The 21,724-nt window shown below is 33.8% G+C and overlaps 1 protein-coding gene across 6 annotated transcripts in view; it reads left to right on the plus strand.

The window, feature by feature from the left end:
- LRP1B (LDL receptor related protein 1B) overlaps window positions 1-21,724 on the plus strand; it is a 671,639-nt gene that overhangs the window by 507,821 nt on the left and 142,094 nt on the right. For all 6 annotated transcript variants that reach the window (XM_027900055.1, XM_027900058.1, XM_027900056.1 and 3 more), the window contains exons 35-40: window positions 3,045-3,179; window positions 3,536-3,665; window positions 7,121-7,247; window positions 7,403-7,554; window positions 7,849-7,973; window positions 11,002-11,373. In XM_027900055.1, the coding sequence (XP_027755856.1) occupies window positions 3,045-3,179; window positions 3,536-3,665; window positions 7,121-7,247; window positions 7,403-7,554; window positions 7,849-7,973; window positions 11,002-11,373 (1,041 nt within the window). The remainder of the gene's footprint in view (window positions 1-3,044; window positions 3,180-3,535; window positions 3,666-7,120; window positions 7,248-7,402; window positions 7,555-7,848; window positions 7,974-11,001; window positions 11,374-21,724) is intronic.

The following is a 21,724-nucleotide window of genomic DNA, read 5'->3' on the forward strand; positions in this document are numbered from 1 at the left end:
TTTTTGGGTTGGGATTTTCCTTTAGCATAGTCTACTTATAAGATGTGTGATCCTACCTTATTTGGCCTTCACTAATCAATATCAAACTATTATTTTGGAGAAATAGTGTTTTTTTTGCTTTTGGGAAAAAGGAGATTTGAGGAGGGATAAAACTGAGTGAGGTTTTCCAACCTGCCTGTGATCAGTTACAGCAAGGGGAACATGAACACACTTGACAGTGACAAATGCATTGTGTAACATGGATGTAAATAGTGTGCAGCAGTGAAATCACAAGGGGATAGTGTTTTATAAAAAGTTACAATACAGCTTTTAACTGTATTTCAGCTTAAAACCCAATTGTTTTTCTCATTTTGATATATTACCTTGAATTTTATAAATTCACTCCTAAAACCTCAAATATGATTCAGAAGGCAAGTGGAGGTACTTTCAGGTTTCTTCTTGGGGTCGTTTTTTTTTCTCCACTTAGTGAATGTTTCTTCATTTCTTTCTTATTCAGGAAGTATTCCTAAATTTTGATCTACTCTCAGTAATGTTTAGATATGCAAAGTGGCTTAAAGAGATCAACATGTGCACGTAGTATTACTTAATTAAAAGGCTTATTTTTTACAGACATGAATGAGCTAGAAGATACATGCATCTTTTTTCTCCCTGTGTTTTGATAATTCTAAATTCTAATTAAAGAGTAGTTTTGACCTTTGGACTTTTTAGAGGCAATTGAGGAGTAGGATTGCCAGTGTTTTTTTAAGACACAGATTTATAAATCAGAGTGTGATCCTAGAAACCTTTAATTTTTGTGTTGTTAAAGATCATGGCACTGATTCTTCCCTGCTGCTGAAGACCTTTTCACAGTATGTCAGGCAAATGCTCGTTGTTTCTTCCTGTTGATGTTGTTCCAGGAAACTCAACATATAAAAGTAAAAATAATTCACTACTAGATGTGCATTTGTTGAAATAATTATTTCACATACTGGGGGGGTGTACTCTGTACTTCAAAGTTTGGGCTGATTGGAGGAGAAAAGAGGTAATATTCAGTAAATAGTCTGCATGTTGAATTTTGGGTTACACAATTTTACTGGCAAAATACTGATGGCTTTAAATGGAATTAATTGTCAGTGTTTGCTGAAAAGCATTAATTAAGAAAACAACACTACAATGTTGTGCTACATTCATTATGATTTAGTCGTGAAAGTGAAACCACAGAGATCTCTGTCTTCTTATAACAGTTTCAAAGCTGTTATGTGGATTCTTCCACGCATGACTGACTTCAGTAGTCATGGTCTGAATACAGAGAGGTTTATTCTTTTATGGAGATGAATTAACCTGGAATATGAAATACATGAAATTCATTTGTAGGGTGTCTTATCTAGTTGATAAATATAATAGATTTGTGGGTTTTTTCTTTATTAACTATGTGTTTTCAGAAAAGACCTTGTAGCAATTCCATATCTTGTGTTGCACTGCAGGGTACTTTGCATACACTTGTATCAAACCATAGATCTGTATCTTATTGTTGAATGTGTATACAGCTAGTATTAAGATGTGTGTAATTTTATACTCATTTGAAATAAGCAGCAAAATATATGACTCTCATATTTGTTTGGGTTGCTTGAAGTCAGAATTTATCATTTGTTTTATTGGTGTTATGGCTAAAATTCTTGCAGATACCAATCTGGTTTGGCCTCAAATAAATCTGGTTATTTGTGTAAGTTTTATTTTTCTCTTCTGTATCCATATCATCTATATCTATCTATCTATATCTGTGTGTGTATATATATATATTTACACACACATACATATATGTACATAGGTGTATATATATAGGGTTAGTAGATATAAAACATTTTATATTTATTTATTAGTAGATATAAAATATATGTCTATAAGTAATACTTCTATAAAGACACACTTTGTTATGGAACTAAAAGCAGATATACAAAGTATGAAAAAATAAAGAAGGAGCAAGTATTATTTGATATCTCTGGGCAATGTCTTTCCCAGACAAAACAGTACACTCAGGAGGTCCCAAGCTGATGACTTTGAAAGCAGAATGGGGGTTGCAGTGGAAATACAGACAATTCTGCTTGAGAGACTCTTTCACTTTGTTTTCCCCATCTCTTTATTGAGGCTACTGTGTGCAACAGAGGGGAGTGCACGTCTGTGCTTGGGCCACCCTAAGTTCTCAGTCTGATGAGTTTAAATGGCCATAGTGGTCTCTCCCATCTACCTTGTGGACAACCCCTGCAGCAGAACGGCAGGGAAGACACCTGAGATGCCTTGACAAACACCAAAAAAACCCACCAAAAAAAAAAAAAAAAAAAAAAAAAAAAAAAAAAAAAAAAAAAAAAAAAAAAAAAAAAAAAAAAAAAAAAAAAAAAAAAAAAAAAAAAAAAAAAAAACCCAGAAAAAAAAAAGGAAAAAAACCCAAAACAAAACAAACAAACAAACAAAAACAAAAAACTAACAAAAACCAAAAACAAACAAACAAAACCAGTAAAAGCTTGTCAGGACATTTAAAATAAAAGTTGAATCGTGGATCAAATATTTCATTCTTTTAACAGTTTATTACTCTGAAGTGTCACTTTATTTTCCTAGTCATTTAACCTGTATGATTACTGAAGGGAAAAACTGTATAAGCAGTTCTGCAATGTTATTTTTCAGACTCCTAAATATTTTGGAATGGTGATTAATAAACAGAATAGTATGGGTTTTTTTTAACGTTTATTCCATTAGGAAAAAAAGTAAAGACAGCATATTATTTATTGTAATTTTTAGCAGAGATTTTAGCATCTGTTTTTCATGGCCCTAATTGTGCTATAAGTATATTAGTAAACAAACGGTGTAAAACCTGTAATTTTGTCAGAATTTTTAAAATAAAATTTAATAAAAGGCATGAGAGGTTAAAACTGATAGTTTTGATACCATTATTCTGTTTACTCTGAATCACATTAATAAAGTTATAATTAGCAGTTTTCACAGTGACTGATGTCAATCTTTGGACTAAAGTACCTGAATTAATCTCAGAATCCTTGCCACATATTTTATAGGAAATGATACAATTTATTGGACAGACATGGGTTTCAACAAAATTAGTAGATCTAAGCGAGACCAAACATGGAAAGAAGACATTGTTACAAATGGTTTGGGAAGAGTTGAAGGCATTGCAGTGGACTGGATAGCAGGTAGGTCTGAACCTGCTTCAGGAGCTGTTGTTATTTCTGACAGTACACCCTTGCACCTTCAGCTCAAGATTAATTAAATTGGTTTACTTTCAGATTTAATTTCTAGTATTGCACATGTCTGAACATTATTTATGTGTCTTGGATGCTACTCCTTAGATGGACGGTTTCAATGATGACAACCACAAATACAAGTTTAATCTCTACAATGGAAGGCTGAATAGGACTATAAATTACAAGTATAAGACACATGTAAATGAAAATACAGGAGTTAGTTTCTGGTACTCACTTACATGCTTAACTAAACACTTTTCATGTAGTCTTTTCTTCCTACATTAACTTCCCTGTGCTTTTCCCAGGTAACATATACTGGACTGATCATGGCTTCAACTTAATTGAAGTTGCCAGGCTGAATGGTTCGTTCCGATACGTGATTATATCCCAGGGCTTGGACCAGCCAAGATCTATCGCAGTACACCCAGAAAAAGGGTAACATGACCACGGCTACTTGCATTGTCTTTAAAGTTTGCATGCCAATACCTAACCTTTAAGATGAGCAAATGGTATCCTTTTCTCTAATAGATAAATATTTATTTAAATCTAAAGGGTTATATTGGAGACTATTGCATTGTAGATAAGCACAGGTGGAAGGAAGTGTTACCCTTGACACGTGAAGACTTTTTTCATTGCTCTCTGTATTCATGACATACTGCAGTTTCTGTGCAAAATAGTTTTTTTATTTTCCAAGGAAATCATTTCACCTGAAGTTTGGATGTTGCTTGAAAGCGTGCTTAAAATCTGTTCTGAAGTTGCCAGCAAAGCCAAGGAAGGCACAGGAGCTTATGAGGGATCTCAATGTCATGATGAAATGGCAGAACAGTGTAATCCTTGGTAGATATAAACTCCATTTTCATGTAACATCCCATTACAGCAACCAAGGAGGTTGCCCAGGGTAGCTGTAAGTCATGTGAGATGAAGCATGTGGGTAGGAGAGTAAGTATTGGCAAAACTGAACTACTTGGCAAAAATTCATCCAGCTGATTGTTGAGGGAAGGGAGTGCACTGCGGCACTGACAGAAATAGGGAATGTACTGTTCCCTTCCAACTCCAAAACTGCCAAAATTCCCCATCCCTGGAGTTGTTCAAGGTCAGGCTGGGCAGGAGGGTTCTGAAAAACCTCGTTTAGTGGAAGGTGTCCCTGCCCATGGCTAAAGGATTGTTTATAATACTTAAGGAAGAAGAGAGGACCACAGATTAGTAATTGTTTTGCAAGTCTGGTAGATCTTCTGTGAAAGAGGGTAAACTTCACCTATTTTATAATATTGTGCCACAAAATGATAACCTGAGATATCTCCAGTCAGAGTTTCTTCAGGAGAAGGACAGCAATGGGAAGAACAAATAGGGAAGTACAGCTAAGCCTTTCTGTGGGAAGATTAAGGCCTTTTTACCCTTTGCATTATCGTCATATCTCTTTCCCTTTATGAGGCAAAACTTTCAAAGGTATTCCTCCCTCCCCTTGCCCTGACTTCACATCGTGCATTTCTCTTGAAGCTTGAGTTGACAGCTATAAGAATAGAGAGGAAAATAGCACTTATTAGATCTCGTTGAATCTGCCAGTTATACCAAGATGTGAAGCAGGCAGCGTTCAGCTGGTTGGTGACGTTATTTATTGTCACCGAGGAAGAAGGTGAAGAATTTGTAGCCCTATAAAAGGGTGTCTTTGTCCCTCATCAGGTATATTTATTCATGTAATATACACATGCCTGACTTTTTCCTAATTTAATAATAGTTTTCTGATCAAGCTCAGAGTTGAGATTAAAACAGGGAATTAAACTCATAGTGGAACTTGTAAGATGCCTTCTTTAACAAACATTTAGGGAATTGCATTTGTGTTTGGGGGTTGGGGGTGGGAGGAGCTTATTTTTTCCGAAGAAGATTTTTTGAAGATTCTATTCCAGCATCAGATTTCCACCCCTTGCATCTCCATGTCAGCTGTGTGATTTATATAAGGGATAGTTCTGAAATAAGTTGAGTCATAGTTATTCCATCATTACAGTATGTACATCAGTTATATCCATAGCATGTTGCTGCCTGCAAAGGTCCATGAAACAAGTATTTTAGTTGGTATTTCCCAGAACTTTCGAGATATAGGAAGATAACATTTTTCAATACTAGTTAATGGTTTGTGTAAGTTGATATATTAATATATTTTAAACATTAATGCTCTAAGGGAGTAATTAATAACTTGCCATATATTTTTGGCAGCTATTCAGGATTTTCTTTGGAGTATTTAAAATTTAACCTGCTTATTATGGGGTATCATTTTTTTTTTCTACTCAGAGCAACTAGTCTAAGGAAAGACTATGGAAAGTTTAATTCAAGTATTTTGAATGTCTGCCATTCTGTATTCGACATTTAGTTCATGTACTGTGTTAAGAAAGTAACTCTAATTAAATGCCTGAAAGCAAGTTCATTTCTGTTTAGAGGTGCAGTTACTAGTCTAGTTAAAGTTGTGTTAAACTTAAGCAGTGTTGTTGATATCTAGCTAGTTATTATTGTCTATTTTACCATTTCTCAAACATATTTTTAACTTATCTAATGTTGCAGTTCAATTTTGTAAGGTAGTATAAGTTTTTTAGTTAGTATAAATATTATTGTATGTTCTGTCAAGAAGTATGAGAACAGATTAGTTATTCTTAGTCAGAAAGCCCTACAGTGAGAGCCAAAGTAAGATGGGCAATGTTTCAGAAGCTAAATTTGATAAGAAAATTATAGGATCCATATTTTTACTGCCTTATCACATTTTTATTTGTCATTATTTCACATATCTGCAGTCATCCAATCAGATACAGCTACTAAACCACAGATTGGCATAGTGATGATACCAGAAACAGGGGGAGAACTGCTTAGTAGTGCCCAGAAGACTTTTATAATCTTTAAAAACCAAGTAATGCATACACTCCACACAGAGGAAAGCAATGGAAAATGGTTTTATACATTCTTTCACTTTGTATGCAGCATATTATTAAAGAAAGTTTTAGTGGGTTCTATGAGTATTTGCTATGAAAATTCTTCTCTTTAAGCAATTAATATTATGCAAGGCCTCAATTATCTTAGAAAGAGATTTCTTCCTCAGAAAAATGTTATTTCTGTGCGTTTAAAATATATTTTAACTCAGATACAGATACATATGTATTTGTAGAAAGAGATATTCCAATAAAGTTATTCTATAGGTTACTGTTCAGTAAAGTAACTAAACAGTAATTGAGATTACCTGGCCTCGTTTTGTTATACCTGAATAAGAAGTAGCTGGTCAAAGGAGAAGTTTGATCAAGCACCTTATCCCAAATTAGTGATGTTAGTGTGCCAGTAAGTGTATGGAAACACAAAATTAGATAAGCAAGATGAAAATTCTTCCCATGAGCATTTGTCAGAATTTAAAAAATATTTTCTGCTCAAAAAAAGTCCCTTTGTGCTGCCATTTCCCACAGTGCTGCTCATTGCTTCATATTTAAAATATTTTAAAGTTAGACATACATCTCATGTATTATCACATTTGTTAGTGATAATTAAATGCAAGAGCTTCTGTTCCAGTTTTTTTTTTTTTTTAATTTGCCTTTATTTTTCCAACCAAGCAGCTAAATTCTTTAAGGAATAGAGTTTTATATTGATTGATCGAGTACAGTTTTAAGAACTTCTTCATATGCATCATCTGTAAAAAAATCCTAAGTGTTCTATTAAACAAGTATTATGATGCATTTAATTTCTTAAGATTATTTAGAGACATGAACCTTATCATGTTTTTTAAGTACTTATCATGTTTCTAAGCACCCATTTAATGGTAATAGTGTATTTAGCTTGTAACTGAAGTATGGTATTACATATTTGCAGCTCCTGCTTTAGACTGCTTTAAATTTTAACTGGTGATTTCTGCAATATTTTAGGTATTTGTTTTGGACAGAGTGGGGACAGACTCCTTGCATAGGCAGGGCACGCTTGGATGGGTCTGAGAAGGTTGTCCTTGTGAGCCTGGGGATTGCGTGGCCTAACGGGATTTCCATCGATTACGAGGTCAGTTCCTCTCTCCTCCAGAGTGTGTTAAAATGTACAGTGTTTGTTACATTTCATTAAAGCCAGCTGGTGTTCCACTTTGATGTAATCTAAATAACTCTTTAATTAAATACTTGGACAAGACTGTTGATGTTTCCTTTAAAATTAATCTTCAGGAAAATAAATTGTATTGGTGTGATGCTCGTACCGACAAGATAGAAAGAATTGACCTTGAGAGTGGAGGGAATCGGGAGATTGTGCTGTCAGGGAGCAATGTGGATATGTTTTCAGTTGCCGTGTTTGGAGCTTACATCTACTGGTCTGACAGGTAATTTATTTTTCATAAGTATTTTAAGTCTGAAAATGTTATTTCAGTGCCAGGTGCTTCACCTCTGTAGGATTAGCCATTCCTTAGCAAGGTCACAGAGCGGATCCCAGAAACCTGCGCGATTTCCAAAGAAAGGGCTGTTGTGATGCTGAAAGCTCAAGCTCATGAGCATCTAGAGATGAGAACAGGTTTCTACAACCTCCTGTTAGGTGAACTCTCCACTGCTCTTCAGTCATTTGTTCGGTGTGAATTAGTTGAGGATTGTTGATGAGACATCTTCAACTTTTTTGGCAGAGCACATGCAAATGGCTCTATTAGAAGAGGCCACAAGAATGAGGCCACGGATGCTGTGACCATGAGGACTGGCCTTGGAATAAACCTGAAGGAAGTGAAAGTCTTTAATAGAGCACGAGAGAAAGGTTGGCTGTTCTTAAGGATGCTATTAATTGTTTTAATATCACCTGCTACTTTTTATGTATATTGAAGCATTACCAAAAAAAAAAAAAAAGTAATCAATGATTTTATCTCCTCTTTTTCCTCTTGAGGTATTTTTTTAACTAAAATTATTGTACTAAAGAAAACATAGAGCACAAATTCTTCTAAAATTCTTCTGAGTGTTTTAAACAGAAAATCTAAAATCAAAACACTTCCTATAGTTCCAGGTTTGGTGTTTTTTGTTTTGTTTTGTTTTTTTAAATAGGAAAAGACAGTCTTAGAGATGAGGGACCTTGAACTGTGCTTTACAGAGCAGTAATCTCAGGCTATTTTAGATTTCTTTTGGAAAGCAAATCAGAATTTTTCCTTATTAGAAATTCCCAGCCTCTCTGTCTCCAATATTTATTTGCTAAAATTACTTGGGTTTGAGTCTTTTTTTAATGTGGGAAGAGACCTTGTAAATAATCAGGTTTCCTTTATATTCAATTAGTTTAGCAAACTCAAGTGAGAAAAGTTATTATATATTTTCTGTGATTTATGGTACCTATGGGCAAATTTTATTTTCCACTATCAGACTAAGAATAATCTTGCTTTAAATGTCTTTTACTTCTAAAATTCTGATTTTGATGAGACCTTGAAAAACTTGCCTTGAGAAAAGGTGGTTAGATGATGATTTACTCAGAACAAACTGCTACCAGGCCATCCAGACAAAATGTTCTATAAATATATGTAAAAAGAGAGTAAAAAAGAGTTACTGCAATACAAAATATTTTTTTTTATACCAATATATCTCTGGTGTTGGTAGTGTTCAAAATTTGCTTGAATCACAGCCTTATATACCGAAAGATTGTTTCTTTTACATAAATCTTTCCTAAATAATGGCATCAAATATGACATGTAAAATAATTCTGTATTTTGAAAGAAAACATATTTAACAATAAGAAAAACTTTACTTTTTAAAATTTTAAGTATTTTTGAAAAAAATTAATTTACAAACATATGCATATTAATTTTACTAAGAATTTCTGCATGTACTGAGTATCATGCTTTATGGATTAAAAAAAAATACACACAAAAAATCCCCATTTCGTTTAACTAGGCTAGAAATAGTTAATGTCTGCTTGCTTGGAAGGGCTTTATATTATAGAATATATTCTCCATATATTCTCTCTATATAGAATTAGGAAAATAGAACAGTGGGATAATGATGAATGATTTTTATTGACAGCTTTGTAGACATGATCACTTGAAGGGGGAAAACAGTTATTGAGGCTAAAAACCTACTGCTGTTAGTTTGAAAAACATAACTGAATGATTTTTAATACATTTTTCAAATTTTACTAGGGTACAAATGATTAATGTCATTGGGAGGGGATGTCAGTGAGCCAGAAGGACAAAAGGGAAAAAAACAGGTGAAAAATACTTTTTGGAATGTTTTTCTGTATCACATGATTAGATATATTTTTTAAGTTTATTGAACTTAGTAGTTAAGATTGTTTAAAAAAAATGGGATAAGCGATCTTCCTGACCTTCTGTTATTAAAACTTAGACCCAAACAAACAGGAAAGAAGCCCAGATAAAACCCCCAACCACCTTTGCTGATTGTGATTAATTTTTTTTTTTTTCAAACACCTGTTTTACCCTTTCTGATGAGACAGTCCTGCAGTGCTACTTGAAAAGTGATTCCTGTCCCTCAGTGCTATTTTACATGTGTGCAAGGACATGCCCTAATTGCACTGGTTCCATAATTGGCCATTTTTAAAGATATTTGCAGCTGGTGAAGGGTGGAAGCATTGATGTTTTCAAAGAGACTTTAGAAACTTGAGGATCCTGTCGATATATTTTCCTTTCTCTTCTCAACCTTTCATCCTTCCAAACAGATATTAACCTTTCTAGCCTAAGAAAACTTTTAAAGAAACTTTAAAGCAAACTGAATGTGAGAATGTATACAGCTAAATCTCCATATGTTTTTACATGACTCCAGAGGGCCATGTCTCATGGAATTTTGCCTAGGAACACAAAATTCAATCTCTGTAGTTTTAAGAGCAAGCTAGCTTTCATTCACCATTATTCTTTCTTAAAACTATTTTCAGGTTGAAATGTAGCAGTTAAAAAATACAATCAACAGTACTTTCAGACACTACATATTCCCCAACAGTTATTATGGTTTTGTACCTGAAAAGAGTCTATTTAAAATGTTTTATTCTCCTTCATTATGTGGAAAACTTTCAGAAATGGGAAAATGACTCTACTGAGAGAGCTGAGTTGTTACATGGAAAGTGCTGTCAGAAACAGAAACTAAATTATCTAAACTAACTATAAGAGTAATTCATATCTAGTAAAAAGAAAAAAAAAGACAAAGAAAAATAGCTCCTAATTATTGACTATTACTGTAATTTTATTGCTTGCAACAAGTGCAGTTACTAATTTGACAATGATTTCTTAATGGTGTGCAATTGTCAGGGAGTAAGTTTTTAAAATCAGGTTTTAAAGGAATTTGGAACAAAATGTTAGGAAATTTCTACATTAAAAACAGAGAATTGGATTGACACAGTTTTGTACCTGTCAATACATATTATTCATTTTGATAGAAGTTGTCTAAAAGCAGTACTGTATTCTGATGGTACCTAACTTTGACTTTTTTGCCAGTAACAGGTGTTTTAAAAAAAATTTTGAAAATCTTTCAAAGCACTTGAAACAGTTTTTAAGTCGTCAGTTAATTATAGAGGAATAACCCATTTTACCTTTTTTTTCTTAATAAAATAAATACTGTTGTGATTTGAGAAGGACATTAATTATATTTGCTCGTTAATTGCATTCTCTAAAATTGTGTTCAGGTTGTGGTTAAAGTAACTCTCTTTACCGTGTTACCCTTTGTTTTACTTGTGAATATTGCACAAATGATTTGTAAGAGAAGAATTCTTAGAACACATAAGATTTCATTTTTATTTGAGTTAACTAATTGTGTTTATATTAATAAAAGGTAGATTTTTCATTATGTTTTTTTTACAGGCACTAATGTGTGTGCCAAGAATAATGGTGGGTGTCACCAGCTTTGCCTTTATCGTGGCAATGCACGGAGAACGTGTGCTTGTGCACATGGATATCTTGCAGAAGATGGGATTAGCTGCCTGAGACATGAAGGTTACCTGCTGTACTCAGGAAGGACCATACTAAAAAGCATACACCTTTCTGATGAAACCAACCTGAATTCACCAATAAGGCCGTATGAAAATCCGGAGTACTTCAAAAACGTCATCGCTCTGGCTTTTGACTACAGCCTGAAGGGAAGGGGCACAAACCGCATATTCTTCAGTGATGCACACTATGGAAATATTCAAGTTATTAAAGACAACTGGGCTGGCAGAAAAGTGCTAATTGAAAGTGAGTAAAAAAAAAAAAAAAAATTAATTTCCAAAAATGTATGTTTTGTTTTACAACCTGCTCATGACGTGTGAAGCGTATTACCAGAAAACAAGTGTAATGGCAATGCTTAATTTATATTACTGTGATTTTAAAGGGCTTTACTGTTGAAACAAAACCTCATTGTGCATTGCTTGGAAATTAAATTATTACGTTGGGGTATTTTTCTAGTTAGAGAGTGTGAAGTACTTGAAGATACCTCTGCTGAGATAGCCACTCCTCAGTATGAAATATTAGGACCCTGGTCAGCACTAGTAGGGAGAATTGTAGGGAACTTGACATTTTTTTTTTTTTTTTTAGCCTTTGAATACTTGTAACTTGACACTACTATGAAGAAATTGGTGCCAGTATCTTTACCCAAGTCTTCAGGATAAGATAAAACATATTTTGCAGCTGAGGTCTCAATAAAATCATTTGAGTATCTGACAGTGAAATCTTTTAACAAAGTCTAACATAACTAACATGGTGTTTGTAAAAATGTACCAGTGTTTATTGTGGTAAAATTGGAATTCAAGTAAATTCTGAACGTGAACGTGCAAGAAATATATCCTTACATAAATAAAGCCATAAACATTTATGACAAAAACGTTAATTGTAAAAACTTCTACTGTCTTTTTTTTTAACCTAACCTAATTTTTCTAAAATACACAGTAAACCTCATTCTTCTGTAGTCAGTTGTAGATACTTTGTTTCTTCTGTTACTTGTCCTTTTCCAGTACTTTTTGAAGGCTGCAATTTATTTCAGTAATTGTTTTCCAAAATGTCTGAAGAACTGTATAGTTTTTGCTCCTCATAGGAATTTCTACTGCAGTATTTTATGTTGCCTATGGCATTTCTACATTTGTCTATTTGTTTGGGTCAGTTTAATAACAGGACCAAAGAAAGCGTGAGGAAAAATGGAATCACATTTGTTGTATCACCTCTTGCTGTTGCATGTTAATGGGAAGACTTCTAGTAAAGAAAAAACTCAGCTGCAAACTGACATAAGTATTATTTTACTACTTCTACTGGATTATTACCTCTGCATGGTGGTTCTGGGAAGACGTTTGTAGTTATGAGAACTGTTGGCACTAATGAATGGAAAAGCACTTTTAAAATACTTTTAAACTGAAAGACCGTAGATTTAGATGAGATGTAAGGAAGAAATTCTTCCCTGTGAGGCTGATGAGGCCCTGGCACAGGTTGCCCAGAGAAGCTGTGGCTGCCCCATCCCTGGAAGTGTCCAAGGTCAGACTGGACAGGGCTTTGAGCAACCTGGGCTAGTGGAAGGTGTCCCTGCCCATTGCAGGGGGATGAAACGAGATGATCTTTAAGGTCTCTTCCTACCCAAACCATTCTGTGATTCTATATGATACAAGGCCTTTTTTGTTTGTTTGTTTCTTCCTTTGAGTTCTTATGTGTGCACATTTTAGAGGAATCAGTGGCATCTGTATTAAAATATGGTGAAGATAAACTAAGCAATGTTGTCAGGATGTTCTCCTTACTCCCAGGAAAGGTTTAGACCTTGACATTCAGAGTTGAGGTTAACTGTGTGAGAGACACAGACAGCTCACAGAAATGTGCAGTGGCGACACACAAGCACTATTTTAACTCTGGTATTATAGGAAGACATTAAAAATATTGTGTGAAAAACCACTGGAATATTCAGCATTTAAAACAAAGAGGAGAAACAAATACTAGTGAAGCACCAATGCAGATAGAAATTGGGTTTTGAAAGAACAATAAAGTGTTCCTCATTACTTTATAATAGGTTGTTCTACAAGAGCTAAAGACATTCCATAAAGCATAGTCGAGAATTATAGTTTTAAGAAATTGTTAGGAAGTGTTTCTACTTGTAACTTAATATGCCCGATTTCATTTTTCATTAGCAGAGTCAGCACTCTGAATAATTGAATGTCAGATGAAATTTTGTATCCTTGCAAAGAAATTTACTGTACATGCTTGGGATGTGTATGTGAACTATGGCATTTTGTAGAAACGCTTCTGTATTATTCTGTAGAAATACTTCTTTGTAAATGAGAAGGGTTATAACATCCCAGTATATGTTAGTTTATTGCTCTTCTTCATGTGTTTTAAAGCCCCTTAGTTTATGTTGACTCATTCATTTTCAGCTGGTATTTTTGTATTGCATTACTCTCCATTCCACAGTCTGCATGTGATTTTTCTCTTGCTGTAAACAGGAGACTGTTCATGGGGCTGCTTGATAATAGGGGAAGTATTTAACCAACCATACCTATAAAGGGAAAAGCAGTGGTAGGATTGGTTGACACCAGTAATTCCATTCACTGGAAGACAGAAAGTTCTAAGATTTTCTGATTTCTAAATTAAGAATCTGAGATCACATAGAATTTATTAATTGGAATCCAGCTCAGAGATTTCAGTAATAATGTTTCATTTCAGGATTAAAAAAAAAAAAATTATGTTACAATAATTTTACTATCTTTTTCTTCTAGAATTATTAGTACACACCTGTAGCAAGTTTTACTTTATTAGGGAGAGATTCAAAACCACAGTGGAAATATCTAGTGTGGTTCTATCAGTTCTTCAACATCATTCTACCTCATTAAGTTCAAGTCTACAAATCACTCAAACCTTTATTCAGTATTTGACTTCAGTAGAGAAATTAGGGTATGTTACCTGCAAGATTCTGTTGTCCCAGATTTTTAGTTCACTGAATGTAAATCTGCTCATAAAGAATTTCTTACCTGATGGATTTCTATGTCCCTGAAACCAGACATGCTGCTCAAATCTAATAGATTAGTGAACTTTCCTGCACGCTAAAAACACTTAAGACATATAGAGCTCTTTGTTAAACAGGTTTCCAGTTCACTAAAAACAGATTTACAACTCACAAGCAACCCATTATCTAACATGTTTTTAGCTCACTGAGAACAGATTTACTACCCAGAAACAACCCATTATCTAACATGTTTCCAGTTCACTGAAAACAGATTTACAACCCGTTCGCGAGCCATTATCTAACATAGTTCCGACTCACTGAATATTGATTTAGAATTCATAAACAACCCATTATCTGGCAAATTTTCACCTCACTGAACAGATTTGCAACTCATAAACAACCATTAGCTAACACATTTTCGGCTCATGCAAAAGTAGATTTACAGCATATAAACAACTTTATCTAAGTTGTTCCAGTTCACTAGAAATAGATTCAAAACTCACCAAGATCCCTGTACCTGATAGGGTTCTGTCTCCAGCAGCAGGAAACAATAACAACAACAGAAAAACAGCCCAGCATGTGCATACTATACCATGTCATGTCACCTTTGGGTTTTGTGCAGCATTAGGTTTTTGGAGGGGATTTTTTCCTGAGCTCTGAACTCTGCTGATGAAATGAACAATATTTCATTTGGTCACTCAGCAGGGACTTGTTCTTTCTTGTTTTTCTAAGTATCTTCATCAGGATAATCTTTCTTATTGCAAGTTTTTTAAATTTTACCTTGTTCTTGCCTGTGAATTCGCACAGATATTCTTTTGGCTGACCTAAGTTGTTGCAGAGCTTATGTTTATACAAAGAAGCCTTTCTTAAAAAAGCTAAGTTTCAGTTTCTAAGCTAAGAGTTTGTTGAGGTTTTTTTAATTATTATTTATCATAGGTAGAAGTTTAAAGCAATATATGAGTTAACCAAAGCCTGCTTCAGTTTATCTGTAGAAAAACAGTGCAATATTCAAATAGCTTTAATACAGTGGTACAACAGTAGACAAGAACACCAATGAAGTTAAAACTAAAGAAAAAAGATGAAGGCAAGACAAAAAAAAAAAAAAACCCAAAACCAAAAAAAAAAAAAAAAAAAAAAAAAAAAAAAAAAAAAAAAAAAAAAAAAAAAAAAAAAAAAAAAAAAAAAAAAAAAAAAAAAAAAAAAAAAAAAACCCAAAACCAAACAAAACAAAAAAAACCACAAAAAAACCCAAATGAGAAACAGGAGAAAGTATTAAGGAGGAAGTATTAAGATGAGATACACTCAAAGAGCTGTTTTTTGTCCTAACTGTGTGTAAACAAAGGCACTGAGACATTTTGCCAGTGAAATGTCTCTCACAGCACAAAAGGAAGTGTTATGTGAGAAAACTCTCCTGTTTTGAACTTGAGGATCTCGTGTCTGTGGAACGCAAAAATCTTTTCACTGCTAACATAAAGTGGCACATCCTGCGGTGTATTGTAAGGCTTTTTACAGTCTGAATCTTTTAAAGGTGTTCCAATGTGTGCTACTATTCTTCCTAACTGAATGGGTCTAATTTAACTGTCAAAAAGGCATTTACGTTCCCATTTCTCTTACAGAGCGTTACTTTTGGTACATTGTATGAGATCCCTTTAGTTTTGGAGCTTTCTTCTTCAGGGGAAGGATTTTTTAATCTGTTAAAAATAACAACTTGAATATTGTTGCTTTTCATGTCATAAATGGAATCATTATAGCTGTATATGGTATATGTATATAGTATATGTATTTGTATATTCATTATAACTGTATGTAGGTCCACTGATTTTTCACTTTTTAAAGGAGGGAAAGTGTGAGGCTGTTGTTAACTCTAGGATATTTAAGTAGTAAACCATGATATTTATTATTCCAATGTGGAAAACAAGTTGTCTGGCTTAACACTATCTTTTGTTTCTGTATGTGGCTGAATATTAGAAAATCACAGAATCACTGAATATTTTGGGTTGGAAGGGACTTAAAAAATCATCTCGTTCCAAGCCAGGGACACCTGGCAGGGACACCTTCCAAGAGACAATGATTAGTGGGTAAAATCTATGAGTTGTTGCTACAGGTGGATAAAGTCATCTCATTTTATATTAGGTATTTGTTATTCCAGAATGATGTAGTCCTGCACATTTCATGCCTTGTTTAGGTGTTCCTGGTGTGAAACTCTAAGTGTATTTATGTCAGGAGCTGATTTACACTGATCTTTTTAGTATAGTATGTCCTGAGCATTCCCAACCACAGTATTGAGGAAAGGTGTTTCTGCCTATTGAATTTGAGATTATCCATGAGGAATTAATACTGTTTGTGGTTGATTCAATTGTAAACATTGCCCTTGGATTTTTATTGATGAAAATATTTACTAAATTTTTACCTTAGCAACTCTGGCTTAGTTGCCTTAAATGTAAAACTGTTTGGTGAACTTTCAGGAAAAAATTACACAGAGGAACATCTATTGAATTTAATTGTTTTATTCTAAAGAGTAATGTGATCTAGCAAATATTATGGGTTATTAGGCTATTCTGCCATTAATATCTCAAATATCTCCCTAGTGTCTGGTTTTACTTCAACAGGAATAAAAAAATGTGTGATTATACATATTTATAAGAAAGCTTATTAGTCTAATAGCATCAATTTAAAGGTCCTGAGGATGAATAGTAGGTTGGGATTTTTTTAGAGTCCACATGTAATGCACAAAAAGATAATATGGGCTCTTGTAATTAGCAAAACATTTCTTCCATGACAGTTGTTGAGATTTTAAATAATCTAATCAAACACTTCCATTCCTATAGGTTAGCTTTCCAGTCTGGAATCTTTAAAACCTCTTTTACATTGATACTTTAACTATATTTAAGTTATGATAATATAACACTTGTTAACTTGTATTGCCTCAGTAAGTTTGAAGGAATAATAAGGTTACATCCATGGAGATGTTTGTAGTGCCTTGAACTTAGGGTTGATTTTGCTTTGAAGAACCCAAAGCCTTTGTTTACACTGTTATTAAATTTAGAAATCTTTAATGTGGAATAGATTATAGCATGGGTGTATATATATATATAAAAGATACAGAAAAATTATAGAGTTGTTTACTGATTTATGGTATAATTTTAGCAAGCTTTGTATCTGCTTTAAAATAAAACTATGTTATTGGGATAAATAGAAAAAGGACACAATTGGCTAGTTTATTAGAAACTTATTAATGTCATAGAATTTTCGTTTAGCAAAAGGCTTTCTGCTTTCTGATGCTTGAAGAGCAACGTAGAAAGTAAAGAATTATTTAATATTCTAATTGTGCAGTCAGTGAGAAACGTGAATCTAACCCCTTCCGTTCAGGTGCTTTACGGCTTGTGAGACATTTCTTTCACCCCAGATCAAACAGTGACCACCTGTAACCCATCCCCATAATCTTACACAAACAGACTGGGTCCCCTCCTGTGACCAGTCTGGTGTAACAATCACCAGGCTGAATCCTGAGAGGTAAATTGTCAAAGCCAAGTCACAGAATGAATAAAGATCAAGCAGGTGTTTCAGTACTGAACATGAATGCCTCCTCCAAAGTTCTGATATCAAAGTGCTGTTTATGCTCAATTTCATTACTTTGATGGCTTTTGAGTATTAAAAAAAAAAATTATGATGTTGGCAGTTGTTCTTGCTTTACAGCTTTGCTGAAGAAAAGGAGTTGGTAAAATATGAAATGAAAAGGAAAAGGTGATTGAAGTGGTACAACTGGAAAAGTTTTTACTGTAAGCTTCCTAGATAATTTTAAAAGTATAAGATAAGAGATACAAATCTAGGAAAAGGAGAACTAGTAAATGTATTACCAAAAGCCAGTGGCAACAACTATTCGATAATTTAAACTTCATGTCCTTTAGTATTTTTATTTCCTGGCTGCAATAATAAGGGAGCTTATTCTGAGTTCTTCAGTTATTGATTTGTTGCTTGTCTGTTCCCTGGGAAAGTCAGATGAAGATCAGCATGACAATATTTATAGGCTACTTCTCATCTGTGGGATGCAATCTATCTTCGTTAAGTTCAGTAAAAGTGATAGATAGCATTTGGCAACGTAATGATGTGATCACTCTACCATTGCCTTTGTAAATCATAAGCTGTTGCCTTCTCTTGTGTACATATTTAATCAGTTACACACCCCATTACTGATTTAATTCAGAACGTCACTGGCAGGTGAATAATGTGAGTATTTGTATATTAATATCATATTGTATTAATGTTCCTTTCATTTAAGTATGCTATTCGTGTGAAAATCATAAACTGTTTCTTCATGGCTAGAATAAATCTAATCAGTGCTGTAGGCATCTAATGCCATCAGTGTTTTAATTCAATATGTCAGTGAAACAAATGTGTTTCTTTTCATTTCCAGTTCCTTTATGCTTTACCAATTCAGAATATTATATGATGCTGCAAAAATATGAAGCTGAGAGTAAACAAATTGCTAATTTTCATCCTGTTGTAGGTTTTTGGAACTAAATCCTCCAGTTGTAACACCAGAGAGGATGAGTCCATATTTCTAATATATTTTAGAATAACTGAATGTCTAACGATAAATTAACTTGAAAAAAAAAAAAAGTGCTCTAGAATATGTTTTAAGGAAGTACTTATATAAGTAAATAGAAAATAATATCATTACTGGTTTGCATAGATATAATGCAGTTGCTTTGGAATCTTCTCTACTGTTCTATCTTTAACAGTATGAAGTCGCTAAAAGGTTTTAGTTTTAAGGAACAACCTCAAAATGTCTAGAGGACCATTTGTAGGATCGCTTCTGTCCTCAGCTGGTCCCTATTTTATCATTATTAAAAAGATTTACAAGAATCTGGGGATTCATCAATAACCTCTAAACGGACAAAAAAGAATTTAATCTAGAAACATATAAATTAAAAAAAATTCTATTATCAGTGATAATTTATTATACTGTTCCAACCCCTTGCCATGGGAAGACACCTTCCACTAGCCCAGGTTGATCCAAACCCCATCCAACCTGGCCTTGACCATTTCCAGGGATGGGGCAGCCACAGCTTCTCTGGGCCAGTGCCTCACCATACTCTGAGTAAAGGCTTTTTTAATCCTTAATTGGATATTGGATATTTGATTAGAGGCAGTTTTCACAGCCTGATTCTGTTGTCGGGCTATTTTAAGGTGTTGAGTTGTTTTTTTCCTTTTCAATCGAAGAATTGAAATCATTAGCGTAGATTTCTTGAGTCTTTGAACATTAGCTTCTTTATTTTCTTTTAAAGTTGTTCTCTTTGAAATAAAGTGTTTTATTGATTGTTTTGTTTTAGTTCTGCTCCACTGAGAACATATGTACATATGGCAAAGTTTTTTTTTTTAAAAACTGCATACTTTAGTTATTTTCTTAAAACGTTTTTCATCTGTATGCTAAATGTTGGCTCATCTCTAAATATACCATAATCTTTGATGTATCTGTTTTCTGAAAATCTATTTATTACCATTTTATAAAGAGCAACATAGAATGAAACATTCCTCTGCCATGATTTACAGACCTTAACATGGAATTGTAGAATGATGTCTTGGTCCAGTGTCAGAATGTGAAGCTGTACTTTCTAATACCTGTGGAAAAATTGAGTTCTTCTTTTTAGTGTAGAAATTAAACTAAACCAACACATCTCGTATTGAAGAGCAGTTTCATCATTCTAGTTGTGTTTTCATTCATCACATCTAGCTGTGGCAGGAACAACATCATTATCTTTTGTGAACCTAAATCTCTACTGTAGCAATGTTATGTAATCAGTTTGCTCTCAAATTTCTTGACAGATTCAGACAAGAAACAAAGCTGAAGCTGTTAAAAATGCAAGAGCTTACATGAGGGAATTTTCTTTTTTTTTTTTTTTTTCTGATAGTCATCTTACAAATGAAGAGCATTAAATGCTCTCATGTTTTGTTCATTACAAATAAAGAACTGGTCAGAAAATGTCAATACCTTTGTAATTTTTTTAATAGAATTGCAGAAAGTATGAGTTGGAAGGGACCCATGAGGACCATTGAGACAAATTTGTGATTCTGTACAGGGAAATTTAATAATTATATAGTGAGCTGACATCTAAGAGCACTGGTTTTAGTTTAGAGAATTTTATGTAGTTGCAAATTGGGGTTCAGCATATAATTTTAATTTAAATTAGTAGATTATGTTAAAATTGTATTCTTGACCCTTTATTTTAACAGTTTTCAGACTTAGTAAGCTTCTTTTAATTTCAGTTAGTGGAAGATTTGCAGAAAGTAACCAAGAAGTTGATTAGAACCCATATCTACCCCTGGGAGTGATCCCTGTTCCCAGGTCAGGGAGCAGAGTGGTTCATGTGTGCAGTTCTTGGCCTTGTGCCTCTGGGATAATTTGGGCAGTCCAAGTGTCCTTTGAAACCTCTGGCTCCAGGAAATTATCATTACTTTTAGGATTCCTTCTGAGTCACACTGCCAACCAGTGTGTGTCTGTGTTGGTTGTTGATCCTGAGGTTGATATTTTGCTGCTATGATGTCAAGGGTGTTTTTGTTGTATGTTACAAAACTTGGTTTGGACAAGTTAAGCTGTGTTTGAGGTGTGAAGATTTCAGGGGTTGGGAGGTCTCTGTCTGCAAAAGGAACAAAACCTAATGTGGTCTTTTCACACTCCCAAAAGATACTTGGGTTTGTTTTTTGGCTTTTGTGGGTTTTGTTTTGTTTTGTTTTGTTTTTCAGAAAAAGTAACAAACTTTTGCTGAAAGAGTGCATGGGTTACATCTCAGAAGGAATTAATTGTTTCATTCAGGAAGGTTGCTCTGGGAAAAATACATGCACGTGGTGTGGGTTTCTCAATTCATAGTAGGGACAAACCTCTCCAGAACCTGCCTAAAAGTTAATAATAACCCTGCATTCAGACATGTTCCAACTGGCTTTAAAATATTTCAGTAGATGTTTGCACATCTCTGTCATGATATTTGAAAGAACTGAATATTTTCAGTCCTTGATTTCTAAAACCTTCACTATATTTCAATATGGTTTTAATGCTTAAAATAAAAAAAAATTAATAAGGCAGATAAAGAATGCATGTAACCCACTTATCTTTTTGAAAGCCAGAATTAGTATCAAAAGGATCATTTTTGTAGTGCTGAGAAGGAGTTTTTGTAATTTTCAAGTTACTTTGAATGCCAAGTAAACCCTGGCTAATTTTGAACTACTTGTAAGTGAGATATCTTTTGCTTTTCCTAAATTCTATTTCATAAGTAGATAAACTATTTTTACACATATTCACCTCCCTCTAAGGAATTTAATCTCATTTATGTCTTCTGTTGTTTCTTCTTTAAGACAAGTCACTGAGATTTCTCCCCAGATATGTCACAAAATGTAGTCAGATCATCTCCAAGTACTTTCAAACGGGAAATAAAAAAACCTGATACGTAATTGTTTGCCTCATAGTTTTGAGTTATTTGCCTCAAAGTTTTGATTTACTGTTTGCTCTTTCAGTGTGATAAAACTTATTTTGAGACTTTCTGTTCTGTCTATATAAATTGCACGGTAAAAATTACATCTTTCAGCAAGCTGAATGGAAATTGTAATAACCAGCATAATGTAATCCTAATTATATTT

This window comes from Empidonax traillii, unplaced genomic scaffold (genome assembly GCF_003031625.1).
Source record: "Empidonax traillii isolate 1590-97213 ecotype Southwest subspecies unplaced genomic scaffold, ASM303162v1 scaffold702:size1046427, whole genome shotgun sequence".
NCBI classification, from domain to species: domain Eukaryota; kingdom Metazoa; phylum Chordata; class Aves; order Passeriformes; family Tyrannidae; genus Empidonax; species Empidonax traillii.